Raw genomic sequence first — 17,278 nt, 5'->3', positions numbered from 1 at the left:
ATTGCCAATAAACAATAATAACACTTTATGAAAAGATCGTGCTATGGAGACTGACAACAACTTTTCAAAAAGTGGATATTTGATTCTTCAGTCCTCCTGTGATACCCTCACTATCATTATCATCTTGATTCATACAAGTAACATCAACAAGAGATATCATTTATATATACGTCAGATGGACTTCCAATTCTCATCGTTCGACTCTAGACGATGGGCCTATATAAGAGGTCGATCAATACTACACTCTATTGTACAGACGAGAGAGCTGGGCGACTATGGCATCGATGCCGTTCAGGTAGTGAGTGGACATATAGCCATACGTTATCAACAGTCTCGTACATTGGCCGTGTTTGATGCCACTGTGGCCTCTCATCAGATCAAAGAGACACAGTCACAGAGCACTGAGCAAAAGATGCTTGCAAAGGCACTGCTGCCACCACCCTCTGTCAACCAGCATTCGGCCACCCTGCCCCTGCTGGCCTGCTCGTTCTCCTCACCAATCGTTCGATTCTACTTCGACAGATCGACACCGAGCTCCATTGCCAACAAGGTGGCCCCTCGACAGGTCCCTGCATCGGGCAAGAAGCCAGCAAACAGCAACCCGCTCAGACTGTACGCGTTCGAAGCCGATGGACTACTACACGCATGGGAGTGGATAGATTCCGAGTACCGATGGGCATACAATCTCAAGGTGTTCCTTCCATCGATATCAACTAGCGAGCCAAGCGCAATGCCACATATGGTGCCTACGACATTGATTCATGGTGCAGTGTATGGCCAGCAGATAGTGTGGATGTCCAACAATGCGCTCCACATGCGTACCTTTACATTTGACACCAATGCACCCTCACGTGACCCAGTTCTCAAGCAGTTCCCCAGTCAGCCTCGTGGCTGTGAGGAGGTGCTTCCTGGCAATCTGACGATCTCTCGAACCGAGACCTTTGACATCCGTAGAGAGTGGCTGGACTTTATCAATCATCCATCCACACGCATCATATCGACAAAGATGGGCACATGGTTCGTCACCAAATCATTCATACTCTTGTTCTCCAGTAGGAGTAAAGTATGGTTCGTCACCTATTATAAGGGCAAGGAGCCACAGACGACAACCGGTCAACCTACAAGGAGGTCACAGCAACAACAACAACAACAGCAACAACAATGTGATATACATGCGCCATTGGACGACACTACAACATCGAATCAGACAGAATCATCATCATCGACAGAGGACGAGAGTCTTGTCGACTCAAAGAATTGCATCGTTGAAGTGTTGGACGTCTGCTCCCATCCAATAAGTCAAGAGCTCATGGTTCTAGATTCAAATGGACGTGTTTACTCTTGTGACTTGGGCGAGCGCGAGACGCTCAAGTTGAACTTGGTGGCAGTGCTTCATCCATGGGAGTACGATTCAGAGCACAATGTACGCATCGTAATGCATCAAAGTGCACTGGTCATACTCAATCGATCAAAGGCCTACTTCTTTGACCTCAAGTGTGGTCAACTTCTGTCCACTCTTTCCACACCCATCAACACGTCCAACATCACCGTTGGTGGAGTATGGGAGCAGAGTCCCATAGGAATTGTCTGGGGATCAGGTCTCTGGGCACGTGGCGAGGGACTCTGGGAGATCAGAGCCGTGGGCGCACCAACACATCTCATCGAGAGCCAACTTGTCAATCACAATGCCGGTGTGAACAACACCAATAGCTTTGTAGGCAACACGGTCCAGGCAAAGAATCAAACAATTGGCTGTGCACCTGCTGCATGTCGTCAGTGGGACATGAAGAGATTGGAGGCCAAGTACCTACTAGAGATGGCACTCAACGAGCAGGATGAAGACGCCAAGATCCAGATATGTCGTGCCCTTCTGCCCAAGCTTGAGAACCCTTCTCTTGTAATCGCGTTGCTCTCCTCGATGCAGTCAGAGAGCAGCTCCAAATTCCTTTTCGATGAACTCAACAAGTTCCTCGAGTTGTACAACTACCACCCGACACCCGGTGCCCTTGAAGACGACGATGCGGAGCAGGCAAAAGCACGTGGCTGCTTCCATTATCATACACCACTCAATCAGATTATGGTGCCACTGCTGAACGAGTATCACGACCTACAGCGATCAATCAAGGAGACGCCTCAACATCACGTGCCAGCACTGGTTGGCGATGACATTGCATCACTGGTCGACATCAACAAGGACCGACTGCTAGAGCTGGGCAATGAGACCATCGAGTACTTCAAGCGCAAGAATGCACCACTACTCTTGGAGCGATTCGAACAATTGCTCAATCTCAACGCCATTGACTTTGACAAGTACACTGACATCTATGGTGAGATGGTACCATTCCCTCCAATCAGCGATGTTCTTCTTCAACAGGAGGATATACTCAAGCGCAAGACCAACATGAAGAGTGTAACTGGAGCTGCATTCGATCGCAATGCCCTCACATCACCCCTGATGGCTGGTGCCGTCGAGGACCAACCATCGACGTCCAACAACAATGCAGGCACAGGTGGCAACGTCCTCTATCCAGTGTATCCATTGTTTGAAACGTTGTGCCAACTGTACTATAGTGTCAAACCTCAGAGATTGGTACCATTTGTTCGAATAATATTCAATGCTGCCACGCTCAAGACGTTGGATGTCCAGTCCAAGGCCAGCTTCACAGCCTCGGCCTCTGTGCCAGCCACTGAGGTCAACAAGTTCATTCCACAGAATGATCACTTCACACGCGCTCTCCTGGCGCTGCCCACTGGTTTGCCCTCTGACGAGCCACGCATCGAGGCCAAGTTCAAGCTGCTCTGTGCCGTTGGTCACAAGCCCAATGCATTGCGATTCCTACTTGACACAAACCAATGGGACCGAGCCATTCAGATTGTCAGACAAGCTTCATACAGTGATCGTGAACACTTTGTATTGTTTGAGGTATGGTGGCAAAAACGACAATGCTAGGCTTGATTGCGTTTACTAACATCGTTGTATCAACAACATGACATTATAGATTCTGATCACACATTGCATCGAGAAGAAGGACAGTGCAAAGCTTAAACAATGTTGGCACGTGATTCCAAAGAATTACTCTGTATTTAATCTGTTCTCAATACTCAAGTCTCACCAACAGCAACAACAACAGCAGCAGCAACAACAACAACATCAACATGAGCTATCATCATCACTTGGCAGTATATTGGGTGGCAGTGGCAATAGTGGAAGTAGGTCAAGTACACCTACGATCAATCATCAGCATCACACCAAGATAGTATCGACCAGACCCAACGAGGAGTTAACCATCGATATGTTTAGAGGTCAACTATTGAAACTATTGAACTAATAATGCTGGATTAGAGGTTGGTGCATAGAGGTACCTACCTCTGATTGTCCGTACCTCCTTCAAAAAAAAAACATAACTTCCATAAACAATATATGATCATGTAGGCAAACCAGTTTCTTTTCTTTCAATCACCATTGGTTTGAGTTAAAGTTGATCACTGATTGATAATACATGATTAATGAAAGGAAATCAACCGTCCATGTATTCAGGTCCATGATTTGTCAATCAGGCAGTCAGAAACAAGACCACTTTCAATATTAACTACAGATACTACAACTACAATGCTCCCATTATATATTCTGCAGCTTGTGTTCAAGAGCTTGTCTGTCATTGATCAAATATGCTTTGGGATGACCAACAAGTATGTACACAACAATCAGAGCAGATTACTGAGGTACGAACATAGTACATCCTCAGCTGAGGTGCACCATGCTACCATCACAGTGGCATCACAAATAAAGACGTCATCAGCGCAGTTGATATCGTCATGGGTGCTAAGCAGTGAGTTCAATGCCAATCGCAAGCCGGCCAACTGGCTCTACGGTGTTCCGAGCAACATCACGACGATGACGCTGGTGCATTTCAATTGGCCTCTTGGCCAAACGTGCTGCCCTCGTCACTGACCTCAATTACCTTTGACAAAGGCTTCAACCAGCCATTGCCGCGCTTCTCCATCCCACCAAACGTCACATCACTGTCTTTGGGAGATGATTTCAATCAGGTGATGCTCGTCAAAGGCCTGCCAACCAAGCTGACCTCGCTCACATTCGGCAATGCATTCAATCAAGAATTGCGAGTTGGCTCGCTCCCAGCCTCTATCACAACGCTCTCCTTTGGACGGGAGTTCAACCAGCCACTTGATACAGACGGTATCCTCACAAACGCATTGACCTCACTGACTGTTGGCGACAGGTTCAACCACATATTTTCCAAGATAATGGCATGCTCACTCACCTCATTGACTGCAGGTGAACAGTTCCTGCTCACAGAGATCGGCATGCTCACTGACGTCTCAACATTGGTGCTTGGCCACGGTTTCAACCAACGTCTGCCGAGCGGCTCACTGCCTCGGTCCATCACAGAACTCTACCTTGGCGATGAGTTCAATCAATCGTTGGAGATTGGATCGATTCCTCAGTCAACAGTGTTGGTTCAGTTTGGAGAACGCTATGAGCATCCGTTGCCCATTGGCACCATTCCAAACTCAGTCACCCATCTTATCCTTCGAGGCAAGTGGCTACCTGTCCACTCACAACGAGTGGCCACCTTGGAGATTGGCAGTTTCAATTCAGCAAGGGGCAGAGGCATGTCTTTGCCAGATTCACTCACATCAGTGAAGATTAGATACTGTGACGAGATGGACTCGCAGTCAATGCCAGCACTCCCTCCATCAGTGACAAGGCTGATTGGTGTACATTTTGTCTCGCCATCTAAATTGCATTCTGGATGCATAACATCGTCCGTCACAGAGTTGTCATTTGGCCAGCACTTCAGAGGGCCATTGGTTCCGGGCTTCATTCCGCCATCAGTGACGGCACTCTCCTTTGGGCCACACTTTCGCCAACAGCTGAACGGTGAACTTATCCCAACATCGGTCACTTCTCTCTCAGTGTGCTTCGATCGTCTGTCGGATTTGAGTGACCTCCAATTGCTTGACAGATTGGAGATGTCCCAGGGCACCCTGATCAGGCTTGGAAAGGAGCTGGGCAAAGCTCCTTTGAAACGTCCCCTGTCCAAAGAACTATTGGTCAATGTTGTTGACGGCGAGGGATTCACACTCTCCATGTTGGACATTGCACCAACTATATCGTATGCTGGACGCATCAACTTCAGCTTCCGAAAGATCAGTGACGGTCTTGTCTGTTTGGTTGTCTTCCAAAGGTATTGGATCACAGCAATCTCTCACCTCGAACGAATTCTTCTCCCTCTCTTTGTGGCGACATTTGTATGTTAACACTTCAGCGATGTCTGCAGAGTAGACAGTAGCGAGGGAGGCTATCTGACACACCGTTGAGACGGCAGAGCAATGAAAAGTCGCACAGCGTTGAGTACATATCGGCCAGGTCTCCTGTGCACAGGATCGACTGCAAGGTATGTATCAGACTTCATTTTCCGATACAATCACAAGGCCAAGGAATCGTTGATCAAGTGACTGGACGTAAGAGGAGCCCCGATATGGATCTCACCTCTCTCTAAGAGTTCTTTAACTTCTTGGGATCAATGAAGTCTCTCATTGGATATCATAGACCACCCAGAGGATTCTCCTCTTCCGAGGTAACTATAGTTCATGATTGTAATCGCAGTCATTTGAAACTTAAGATAGGACACAGCCTGATACACATAGGAGGATAACCCTTCTTCTGACTCTATGATTACCAATCAATCAATAAACACATAACTTAATGTTGACCAAAAGACATACATACAGACATTGAGTTTAAAGTGTTTAGATACTTGTCGTTTGAGTCGTCTGACCGATCATCTGTGTTTCAGAGTGTGTGTGTTTGTTTGTTTTGGATGCAATTATGATAAAGGGCTGACTCCCAAACGAAACCCACCATTGGGGTGCTTAATTAAAGTTGCCTTCATCAAGTTATCTATGGTGGATTGACCTATCTATCTTATTAAATCAAAAATATTTTACTAATAGATAGAGATAATAGATAAAGTCATTTGATTGCCACTGACTGACCAGGACTCTTTTACACTTTGTCATCAGAATTGTTTACCAGGGTATGTGAGATAGAGAGATAGATAAATTCCACCACACTGTTTGAACTCGAATGCATTCACACACACACACACACCACACACACAACACACCACACTTCGATCGACTCAGATACTATCTGTTACATCATCTCCAGCATCAAAGATAGAGTCTACTTGTGTGTTTAAAGACAGAGAGACGCACGACACATAAACAATAAGCAGACGTCTCTCTCTCTTCATGTAGACAATGTGACTGTCTGTCTGTCGCTCATGTTGTTATTATCAACAAAGGTTACTAATCAAAGAATAATAAGAATTAGGCAACAGCTTCAATCATAACAGTAGTAGCACTATTCAAACAATAATACTGGTGTTTTGGATCAACTAAAACAACAATGGAGTCAGAGTCTCCACATCCCCCTGTCAATGCTTCCGCACCACTGAGGATAGGAAACAGAGCTGGTCTATACAAGATTGACGAACAACAGGCAACACATGCACATCTGCACACAAAGACATCAAGTCAGGACTTTGGTAGTGACAACTATAGGATGACATCATCATCATCGTCATCACCTCCAATCGCATCTTCCACAGATTCATCAAGCGCTGTATCAACAACATCAACAACACATGCTGCTGCCCAGTTGGGTATACAACCAGATGCGTCATCCACTCCGCCAATGATGTCATCTCCACCGTCGTCACAGTCATCGTCACCAGTGATACCGTCACCAGGCACAAAGAAGAGCAATTTCTTTTCATCCTTCTGGAGAAAGTCAAGATCGGTGGAGAGTTCACCTCCAGCAACCGCTGCACCAAACATCACACGATCAACATCAAACCTAATGGAGAAGAAGCCTGGTCTTCAACAACCAATCACATCCAGTATGGACTCATTCCCCAAGCCCATTGGGTCCCCTCTATACATATCATCTACATCATCATCATCGTCATCACCTTTATCATCATCACACTCAATTGTAAATAAGTCCCGTTCATTCTCTATGTCAGTTGGTCATCCATCGCCTCCACCTCCAATGACATTATCCAATCGCAAGACATCGGATACTCCACCACCGACCCAACATCCACAGTATAAACCACCACTCCAGCGACAACAGAGCACAGAGTTGGTCAACTCTCCAGAGACAATGACACGAGGAACAATAAGCTCCTCCAGTTCGAGCACCAACCTTAGCAAGCTTTCTATTGCCAATGATGCGACATGGATGATGATAGTTTCTAACTGGGAGGAATGGTCTGGACGCCACTTTCGTCCAATGTTCACCAAGTATGTCTATCAGGGCATACCCGATCACTTCAGACCTGCCATTTGGATACAGCTATCAAACATGATCAAACCAAAGGCCATCATACCTACATGTACAGAACTCACACTCAAATACAAGATGGACAGCAACAGACCATTGAACATACATGCACTATCGACCACCTCCACCTCTGTCCCCACCGCTGGCCAGTCCTTCACACGAGCGCGTTCCTCTTCTTTGGCCATCTCTCCTCCAACATTGTATAATACCAACAGACTACCAGCATCACCATTCACCAACTCTCCACCCATTCTCACCAACCTTGAGCCGCTCCCCACCAAGATACACAAATGCTTCTACTCCGACATACTCAAACATACATCCGAGTATGAGGAGCAGATCAAGGTCGATGTCCAACGGACATTCCCAGATATGCCAGAGGCACTTCGTGATCACTACTCCAGTTCCCTATGTCGTGTTCTAAAGGCTGTCTCACTCTATGACAAGGAGATGGGCTACTGTCAAGGCATCTCATTTGTTGGAAGCATCATCATTACCAAGGTACCAGAGGAGGAGACATTCCACATTCTCGTCAGGCTTCTAGAAGGTGTCATGCGTGACTTTTATACAATTGGTATGTTAACTCAGCTTATTGATCGAGTCATTATCAACGAACACCTTGACTAATCATCCTCCACACCTTTAGGAATGAGAGGTTTGAAACTTCGATTGTTCCAATTGAGTAGATTGGTGAGGGACTTGTTCCCAAAGCTGCACAGTCATTTGGAGAAGATTGACTTGGACTTTACAATCTTTGCATCACCATGGTTCATGACTGCATTCTCTTATCATCTATCAGAGGAGTGTGTTGTGCGAATATTGGACGTCATACTGCTTCAAGGTATTGAGGCCTACTTCTCTGTTGGCCTTGCAATCTTCCAAATGATTGAGAGTGATGTAATTAATTGCACAGACAGTGCACAGGTTATGGACTACTTCCGATCACATGCCAAAGAGAAGATAGACGTTGGCACACTTATGGACATTGCCAGTCGCATTCATGTCAGTTCCAATCAACTTGATGCGTTTGCTCAGCAATTTGAGATGGACAACAGCGGCACTCCTCATATTCCCACCACATTCGACCCCAACAAGCAACCAAAGCAGAAGGCCAAGGATCCAAATTGGGTTGTCAAGAAGTACAAGCTACTGGAAAAGGTACACCACCTGGAGCAGGAGTTGGCCAACAAGAAGTTGGAGTTCTACCATATCACCAGGAAGAATGAAGAGGAGAAGTTGGAGTTGGTGCGTCGACTACAACTGCTCTCAGAGAGGGAGTCCAGTCTAGTTGAACAAAACAGAGAGGCGACACTCAAAGGTCAACAACTTTTAAAGGAGAACGAGGTACTGAAAGAGAAGCTGTTGGAGTCCGAGAGATGTAACAATTACTTGGTGGACAACTTCAATCAACTGAGAAAGAATCATCAAAATATAAAATAAAGTTAAATAAATGTAGAATCTCCAAAGTATACAATCTCAGGTCCATATTATTTACAAATTTAGGTATTACAATACCTGGTGAAGATGATCATTTATTCATAGATCACAGGGAACCTCGGATTGGAAACGAATGACACACTTTGTCCCCCAGTCAAAAGACTGACACCAGGATACACTGGTTGATCAATATTCCTGAATGCTACACCCTGACATACTCCATTCACATAGAATGATAGTGTCCTCTCTGGCATATTGACAAGTACACCTACTCTATCTCCCTGTACGAATCCCTTTGCAAAGGGCAGTCCATTGCCACTGTTGTTGGCCTTTCTTCCATCTGCCAAGTAACCCCATCCTCCACTGCTTGTAAGATATGAATGCCAAACTTGGAATGATGCAGGAATCACTCCAACTACCAAATGGAAACCTGTCTGATTTGAACTGATGGAGTCGTTAGTATGAGTTTAAGTAGATGGTTGAGATTGAGACATACTTTAGACCATCAATAAACACCTCCCAATAAGTACATCCTGATTCAATCAGTTTCGAACCTCTGGCAGATTGGTAACTTCCAAGAAAGTCCCCACCGTGGGCAACTCTAGTATTGTCGTCAGATAGTGTCATCTTTCCTTTAAACTTTGGATCCCAGTGACCTGGATATAATGTGTGAGTGAAGAAGAACTGTTTCCATAGTACTGGCGATTGTCCTTTATAAAATCCATATCTTTGGTTACACATATGCTAATAATAATGAACTATTAATAATGATTTCAGTCCTAGTAATGTTTACAACAACTACATACCTTCCATATCTCCTCTTCATTACACATGACTTTAAAGAACCTGTTCACTTGTGACAGTCTTAGTACTGATTCCAAATTGAGGAACTTGCATATACAGAACAATATCTCCACTGGTAGGAAGTTGAGTATCTCGTGATACCTGAAGTTGAAGTCTTCGTTGTTCCCATGACCAGGTGGGAATTCCAATGAGAGTTGTCTCTTTCCATTGTTTGATTGTTTATATTGTTGTAACTTTGCAGCTTCCTTCTCTTGGATGGTGGCATCATCCATCAATTCCTTTGTCAAATCATCAACAGAATGAATTGCACGAGCACATCCAATGCCTCGACCACTTCCACCTCCACCTCCCAATCTCTCCAGTTCTAAATTATTCATTTTGTAATATGTGGAAGATTGAATGAATGAGTACTAGACTCTATTGTCTTTGTTGACAACAATGTATAACTCTGTAATAAGAATATCAATTACAATAACAAGAGATAGATAGACGAAACGAATCCTTGTACATTCATTTGAATTCACATGTATGAAGCAGCAATATAAACAATAGTGCATGTCAGTGTACACACATTAATTTGGAAAACGATACGATAGATGTTGTTGTTGTTATTGTTGTTGTTGTTGTCCGTCCTGAATTACAAACATGTATCTCTGTCTGGTTTATTTGTGTTTGTGTGTGTGTATCTGTTGAACACCCCTCAAGCATACCACTACCACCAATACCCCCTTGGAGAGGGTGTGTCCTGGACAAACGACAGACCAGTCCAGATTCACAACCCCAATCCTAACAGAGGGTAGTGCTTACTGCACCAAAATTGGCAATAAGATGGGACAACAACATCGGTATGCGGTGTTTGGAGGGTTGGGTGTGTGTTGGTGTGATGTCCACCAATCTATATTTGATGTCAATCTAGTTGTTGTTGTTCATTCAATCAATCGCACAATGTCTTTATGTTCATGAAATGATAATTGGTTGGTGTTCGACAATGAATGAATGATGGGTTGTTCCCATTCATATATATAAAGGCAGATATAAATACATTTAAATACATTTGATCTTCTTGGCAATTACACTACATACAATGGAATTGAGTGACAAGATAATTATTCGTCCAGAGGAATCTCAGTTCAATTCCATGTCATCCACTACCGCATTGCTATAATCATCGTTATCATAGTCCAATCTGTTGGAAATGGAGTGTCAGTCAAATGTGTCAAAGATATGACATCTATCTCTCTCCGATATCATTTCCTCTTCTTTCTCTACAACACTTACACATCATCCTCATCATCACTGGCACTCATCGTCATTCTCTCCCTATTGTTTGACATCTCCAATGCTTTGCTGCGTTTTGTTTGGTTGGTTGTATTAGGATATCATTGTATTTGATAATTATTCCAAAGTCCATGATACTTACTTTAACAGCCTACAACTAAAGAATATGATTCTCTTCATTGTTCGATTGTAGAAGAAGTAATTGAAGCTCCAACTGCATTTACCCATAATTAAGAAGAGGTGGAAGAGGAAGAGGAAGTTGTTGGCTTAATAACTGTATGGTGAGGTATGCCAAACAATGTCCTCCACTACAACAACAACTTACATTACACCTGCCTCTGTGAAAGGATCCGGTGACTCTGGAATGAAAGAGTAGATATCTGTCTTTGTCAAGGCAATCTCATTGTCGATTGAACTCCATAATCGTTCCTGTAACTCATTCTTAAAGGTGGGCATGATACTCTGCAGCGTGGTATTGATGCTGTTCATGACCATAGAGAGATTGCTCTCTTTGCGAAACTGCTCCGGTCGTGTGTTGGAGAAGTCATAGTCGACGAAGCAGGCGTTCAACGTCGAGATGAGGTAGATCATTGTCTTTCTGCCAGCGCTCGATGTCAGCGGACCAAAAGGACTGATAGATAGACCGCCGTTGACATTCGACTCGCTGAATGATGCAGATTGTAATAAATGGTTGCTGAGATGATGCTGTGTACTGCTGCTGACGCTACTGCCACTGGTACTACCATGATGTGCGTCCAGACTTGAACTATACTGTGTCTCCAACTCCTTGTCCAATGATTTATACAACTTCTTATCGGAGCCTGCAAACTTGCAACTGTAACTCTCCAGAATACCATTCAATATACTATCTCCGCAGTCCAATCTATCAAGATAGGTACTAAGACCTATCAGGTTCGTTGAGTCCAAGTATTTCATTTAACTAATATATATATCTGTGTCTGTTATTATTTGTTTGAAATTGAATGAAATGATGTTTGTTGTTGTTTGTGCCAAAGTTTATCACCTGACACACAACAAGTTCAGCAAGGTCACTCAAGTCAGTCACCAACAACATTAACAAACACAGATAATAATAATAATAATAATAATACATACTTTGAATAATCAATGATTAGTAGCTTATTCATATTGTCCGAGACAGGGTTAGTATATCTTGATCTTCATTCATTCATGCTCACACTAACTCATTCATTGATGTACAGTGACATTATCATTGAGAAACACTGGAGAGGAGTTATAAGTAGATCAGTATGCGATTACTTTTGGGATCAGAAGTTGGAGACAGAGTTGAATTCACCAGGTAATAGTACTGCACAGGTGTTACCTGTTATAGTCACTCCAAAGTACTATCTGGTCAATATACATCGTCCCTCTATATACTTGTTGGCAGCGATGCATGATGAGAGTCCACCCCTATTGGTCATTGACTTTATGCAGAGGATCTATGATATCTTTGTCGACTACTTTGGCAAGACCATCAACGAGACTGTCATCAGAGACAACTTTGTACATGTCTATCAATTGCTCGATGAGATGGCCGACAATGGATTCCCCTTCACCACTGAACCCAACTTCCTTCTCGAACTAATCAAGCCTCCGAACGTAGTAAGCAACATTATACATGGTGTCACTGGATCATCTGCTGTCACTGATATCTTGCCAAGTATGTTCAGTTCACTCATTCATTCACTCTTGTACAAACAAACTAACTGGTCACGCCCTGATTACTTACTCATCATGACCTAGGTGGATCATTGGGTGCCATTACATGGAGAAAGACAGGTATCAAGTATACAAGAGATGAAATATTCTTTGATATCGTCGAGGAGATTGATTGTATTGTTGATAGGTATGTTGGAACTGGACGATGGATACTCATTCAATGAATGTATACTAATACATTCTTGACTTGGAACATTCAATCATCAAGTAATGGAATGGTTGTAACATGTGAGATCAATGGAGAGATCATGGCAAACTCTAGATTGACTGGTATGCCAGACTTGACACTCACATTCAACAATCCGAGAATATTGGACGATGTCAGTTTCCATCCATGTGTCAGACACTCCAAGTGGGAGAATGATAGAGTGTTGAGCTTCGTCCCTCCAGATGGCAACTTCAAATTGATGTCCTACAGGTATGTGCTGTGATTGAACAAACACATTGGCATGACATCAACTCATACTAAACAATCAAACAATCAAACAGAATCAAAGGTATAACTCAAATGCCAATATATGTCAAGCCACAGATAAGTTATAGTAATGGTGGAGCAAGAGTGAATGTGATGGTTGGTCAGAAGGTGGGCTCGGACAAGAGTATCGAGTCTGTGTTTGTAAATATACCATTCCCCAAATCAGTGTCTGCGATCAATCTGACTGCCAATGTTGGTTCACACATTGTGGAGGACTCTACCAAGACGGTCAAGTGGGACATTGGCAAGATACCAAAGGACAAGACACCAATGCTCACTGGCAATGTAAATCTTACACCTGGACAACCTATTCCCGAGTCCAATCCATCAATTATGGTACAATTCAAGATAGTCATGTATGCCATCTCAGGCATCGGAGTCAACTCACTGTCATGTAGCGAGAAGTACAAACCCTACAAAGGTGTACGATGCATCACCAAAGCTGGAAAATTCCAAGTCAGATGTTAATAATAATAATTTACATTTATTTAGGCTGGCAAAGTTTAAAAGGTTGGTTGATTGATTGATGGTGTTATAATAGTTGTTGAACTTATGGTGAGTGGATGACAAGATCGGTATTTGAATCGTAGGACCTCTGGGTCATCAAGGGACTCTGAAGATGATCTTGAATGGACAGTGGATTCCAGATGCGAATGTTGTTCACTTGGCAGCTGATCTCCAAGATGGCACGCTCCTGTGGCAGGTTACCATTGGTAACATTAATGCCGAGTGTGTCACTTGGAATCAAAAGGCCAATGGTCAATGGCGTGGCTGGGTTGGAGTTGAGAAGGGACTGTGTGGTCTGGTTCAAGTTGTTGGAGACCATTCTCGGCTGGTCACTGCAGATAATGTAGCTCGAGTGCACTGGACCGTCCTGGTATCTGCTCGAGGGAACAATGTTGAAATCTCCGTCGCCCACAATGTTGGGAGTGGCAGGCGAGGACGAATCCTCTCTGTTCACTCTTGTTGGACGTGGTGACTCGATGCGTCCCACTGAAGTCAAATGGTCGGTAGTGCTGGCATCATCTTCACTCGTTGGAATGATTCTAATGCGCTTCTTCTCTTGTTGTGTCGGCGTCGAAGGTGCAGGCTCCAAAGCTCTCTTTGGTGTCTTGAGTGATGAAGAGGACATGGAGGAGGAAGATGCTGTCGCTGCTGCTGCTGCTGTCAGGCCATCCATGACATCGGACGACTGTATATACTCTGGTGATGTGATCTCTGGCAAGGCTATGTTGTTGTTCTCTACGTTGGAAATAACTCTTCTGGTGTTGATCAAGGAATTGGTGAATGGTTGCAACTGCTGTGATTGAGTTGCCTGTTGTGGGTTGAGGAAGATGCCAATCGAGAAGATCATGATCAGCAGGCAGACACCGGCCGCCTTGGCATTCTTGGTGCGCATCGACTCGTGGTGCTGGATCTGACGCGAGACCTCTGGGTGGTTCTTGGACACCTGCTTCAGGATGCCCTGGAGGTAGAGCACCTCATCTCGCAATGACTTGTTCTCAGAGGTCAGATCACTGATCTTCTTCTCCAAGTCCTCAATGAATATCTTCTTTCTCATTCTCGACAACTGTGCACTCTCACGGTTCTTGACCAGACGACGCTGCTTCTTGAACGAACGTTCGTCAGCCAACACAGCAGAGTCTTGCTCAGTGATCTTGACTGGCTCCTTGCCAGAAAGTTTTAACAACTCTTCTCTTGTCAATGGATGCACAACTAATAATAATGCGGTGTATGTTGTTAGTAACTTGTACATGATGACCAATCAACCATGATGTTGTACATACGATTCTGAACACGTGTCTCTGTTCCTCTCTTCTTCTGCTTGTTTGATTGATTCGATGATTGGGCTGGTGAGGTGTTTGACTCCTCGCTCTCAATCGAATCTTCATTGGATGACAATGGTGATTGAGTGTCCAATTGGTCAGGTGACGATGAAGAGAACATCTGATATTCACCAGCGTCAACAGTTGGCTCAGAAATGTGTATTCCAGTGTCAACATTGTTGTTTGTCATTGCATCAAACTCTACAACAGGGAACTCTGCCATGGCACTGTTGTTATTGTTAGTTTGTGTACGTAGCATACTTATATTATTGTAATGCTTACATTTGTTGTTGTTGACCATCAAAGATTGGTTGCATTGATGAATAGTCATTGTACAACATATGTTGTTGCTGTTGCTCCAACTGCTGTTGATGTCCATTCAATGAGGAGGTGTCTACGATGAAGCATTGCTGCTGTTGCTGTTGCTCTGGTGTGGACAGCGACGAAGAGTTGCTATCGTATGGCGATGAGTTTGGCACGACAGATGGTGAACTGGGATAGGAGTGATGTGTCGTAGTTGTTGCCACTGCAATTGGATCCTGTTGCAACACAAACATTGATGTAGTGTCATTGATGTTGCCACAACCATGAATGTCAAAGTTATTGTTGTTGATGATACTGTTGCTACTGTTGTTCATCATCAACGATGATGATGATGAAGTAGTGTCCTCATTGAGAAAGTATTGAACCAACGGATCATCATAGTTGCTCTGTTGATTCATAATGATATCATATTGATTGAATGAAGAAGTATCCATTCCTTCTTTACTTTACTTCCTTTCTTTCTTTCTTTTAATCACAACTAAATACTTTTTGATAATACTGCCTGTTTGATGTTGATGTAATAATATATTGTGTGTATGATGTATGTGTTACAATTGAATATGAGCGAGTGAAAGAGTGAGTGAGCGTCAATGAGTCAGAGTATCCCAAATTGCGCAGAATGGATGGATAGAGAATCTTGAGACCAAAAAGAGAAGTTGGTGTGTTTTCCTATGCCAAAGAAGTTTGCGAGTTGGTTATTGTTGTGAGTGAGAGTTGGTGAGGTGTCACTTGTGAAAAATGAGAGAAAAAATGGGGTAATTATTATGTGCCTCGTCACCAGCATTAGTGAGAGAACAACATCATGTGTGTTTGGTGAAGTGATAGGATTGCACACAGGTTGTTGTGATGAACAACACTTCTGTTTGTTGTTGTTATTGTTAGCGCAAGCAATCAATTTTGTGTTCCACCTCCCCTTGGACCCAATGATGTAATAAAATCGCTAACTTGATATTCCTGTAATAATAAAAGTTAATAAAGTTGTTCTATCATATAGTAAATATAATAAATGAACTTACTTCTCGTTGATCACTACGTTAGTATGATCTGATGTTTGGATCATCTTCAACAAATTCTGGAGATTGGGATTCTCGACCAGCCTAAAGCTACTGTTGCTGGATGTGACTAATCCTACCAGCTCATTCCTATTTGAATTAAATGTAAGTATTTCATGTTATTTGTTTGTTGGAAATGTATGAATACCTACTTAACGTCTTGTGATGATGGAAGTTTAGGTCTATTCACGAGATGGTCGGTGATCTTTGATTCAGCCTTGTCCTCGGGAAGAAGTCTTYCTGGATCAGCGAATCTCCATTCCCTCGCGCTCCAGCACTTTAAGTTGGATGCAAGGTGTTTAGTTCCATTGCCTGTACTGCCACCAGTGTATATGTGGCCACATCCTTTGCACTCGCCGCTGTCTTTGCCAACTTTAAGATAGTACCCTTCCTCGATCAAAGTCAATGTCTTGCGTTGCCTCTTCTTGAACCTCTTTTTGGTTGCATCCTTTGAAAGAGATGCATTGTATTTATCGCGTGCATCTTCTGGTGATGATCCGTTGCTCTTTAAATGATCTGATCAGGGTGTGGATAAAGTTAGGAGACAACATCTAAAGAATGGAATCCTAATGATAAAGGTACCTTTATTTCGTTTATGTCCAGACGCTGGTGTGGTTGGATATCCATGAGCTTGGGTTTGAAGTGTAGTTGTTGTTGTTGTTGWTGATGTTGTTGGTGTTKTTGGTGTTGCTGGTGTTGTTGGTATTATTGGTTTGTCAGTTTGAATGCCAGAATGAGACTTGGAAGAACGCTGTTTGGTTGATTCTGTCGATGATGGTGTGCTGTTGATCAACGAGTTCGGTGTGTTCTTGGTCGGTGTATTCTTGGTCGGTGTGTTCTTAGTCATTGAGTTTGTCGGTGTCTTGATCGAGGTTGGTGACCTGGTCGGTGTGTTCTTTGCTGGTGACTTGTTTGGTGTTTTATTCATGGGAGTTGGAACTCGAACTGGGTAGTTGGAGTGTAA

General features: G+C 43.7%; 8 protein-coding genes across 8 annotated transcripts; 4 read left to right on the top strand and 4 right to left on the bottom strand.

Annotated features, from left to right (window-relative positions):
- Positions 1–175: 175 nt before the first annotated feature.
- Positions 176–3,329, top strand: SAMD00019534_122210 (hypothetical protein; the record flags this gene model as incomplete). Its single annotated transcript, XM_012892597.1, has 2 exons — positions 176–2,923; positions 3,000–3,329. The coding sequence occupies 2 exons, from the start codon at positions 176–178 to the stop codon at positions 3,327–3,329; spliced, it is 3,078 nt and encodes a 1,025-aa protein (XP_012748051.1).
- Positions 3,330–4,053: 724 nt separating this feature from the next.
- SAMD00019534_122200 (hypothetical protein) lies at positions 4,054–5,343 on the top strand (the record flags this gene model as incomplete). Its single annotated transcript, XM_012892596.1, has 2 exons — positions 4,054–5,210; positions 5,292–5,343. The coding sequence occupies 2 exons, from the start codon at positions 4,054–4,056 to the stop codon at positions 5,341–5,343; spliced, it is 1,209 nt and encodes a 402-aa protein (XP_012748050.1).
- A 1,242-nt stretch (positions 5,344–6,585) lies between these two features.
- On the bottom strand, positions 6,586–6,867 carry SAMD00019534_122190 (hypothetical protein; the record flags this gene model as incomplete). The annotated part of the gene is made up of 1 exon (XM_012892595.1): positions 6,586–6,867. The coding sequence occupies one exon, from the start codon at positions 6,865–6,867 to the stop codon at positions 6,586–6,588; it is 282 nt and encodes a 93-aa protein (XP_012748049.1).
- Positions 6,868–6,889: 22 nt separating this feature from the next.
- Positions 6,890–8,815, top strand: SAMD00019534_122180 (hypothetical protein; the record flags this gene model as incomplete). The annotated part of the gene is made up of 2 exons (XM_012892594.1): positions 6,890–7,949; positions 8,022–8,815. 2 exons carry the CDS (start codon positions 6,890–6,892, stop codon positions 8,813–8,815), a joined length of 1,854 nt encoding a protein of 617 aa, XP_012748048.1.
- A 1,926-nt stretch (positions 8,816–10,741) lies between these two features.
- On the bottom strand, positions 10,742–11,830 carry SAMD00019534_122170 (hypothetical protein; the record flags this gene model as incomplete). The annotated part of the gene is made up of 4 exons (XM_012892593.1): positions 10,742–10,802; positions 10,895–10,963; positions 11,037–11,108; positions 11,220–11,830. The coding sequence occupies 4 exons, from the start codon at positions 11,828–11,830 to the stop codon at positions 10,742–10,744; spliced, it is 813 nt and encodes a 270-aa protein (XP_012748047.1).
- Positions 11,831–12,022: 192 nt separating this feature from the next.
- Positions 12,023–13,577, top strand: SAMD00019534_122160 (hypothetical protein; the record flags this gene model as incomplete). Its single annotated transcript, XM_012892592.1, has 5 exons — positions 12,023–12,057; positions 12,118–12,578; positions 12,662–12,764; positions 12,846–13,055; positions 13,127–13,577. Coding segments are annotated over 5 exons (1,260 nt in total), but the record flags the coding sequence as incomplete, so codon positions are not given.
- Positions 13,578–13,665: 88 nt separating this feature from the next.
- SAMD00019534_122150 (hypothetical protein) lies at positions 13,666–15,696 on the bottom strand (the record flags this gene model as incomplete). Its single annotated transcript, XM_012892591.1, has 3 exons — positions 13,666–14,828; positions 14,900–15,165; positions 15,221–15,696. Coding segments are annotated over 3 exons (1,905 nt in total), but the record flags the coding sequence as incomplete, so codon positions are not given.
- A 447-nt stretch (positions 15,697–16,143) lies between these two features.
- Positions 16,144–17,242, bottom strand: SAMD00019534_122140 (hypothetical protein; the record flags this gene model as incomplete). The annotated part of the gene is made up of 4 exons (XM_012892590.1): positions 16,144–16,216; positions 16,279–16,404; positions 16,467–16,830; positions 16,897–17,242. Coding segments are annotated over 4 exons (909 nt in total), but the record flags the coding sequence as incomplete, so codon positions are not given.
- Between the last annotated feature and the right edge of the window lie 36 nt (positions 17,243–17,278).

The sequence above is a fragment of the Acytostelium subglobosum genome (genome assembly GCF_000787575.1).
Source record: "Acytostelium subglobosum LB1 DNA, scaffold: scaffold39, whole genome shotgun sequence".
Lineage (NCBI taxonomy): Eukaryota > Evosea > Eumycetozoa > Acytosteliales > Acytosteliaceae > Acytostelium > Acytostelium subglobosum.
Note: the sequence above shows the minus strand (reverse complement) of the source record. Positions and strands in the feature narration are given on the sequence as shown.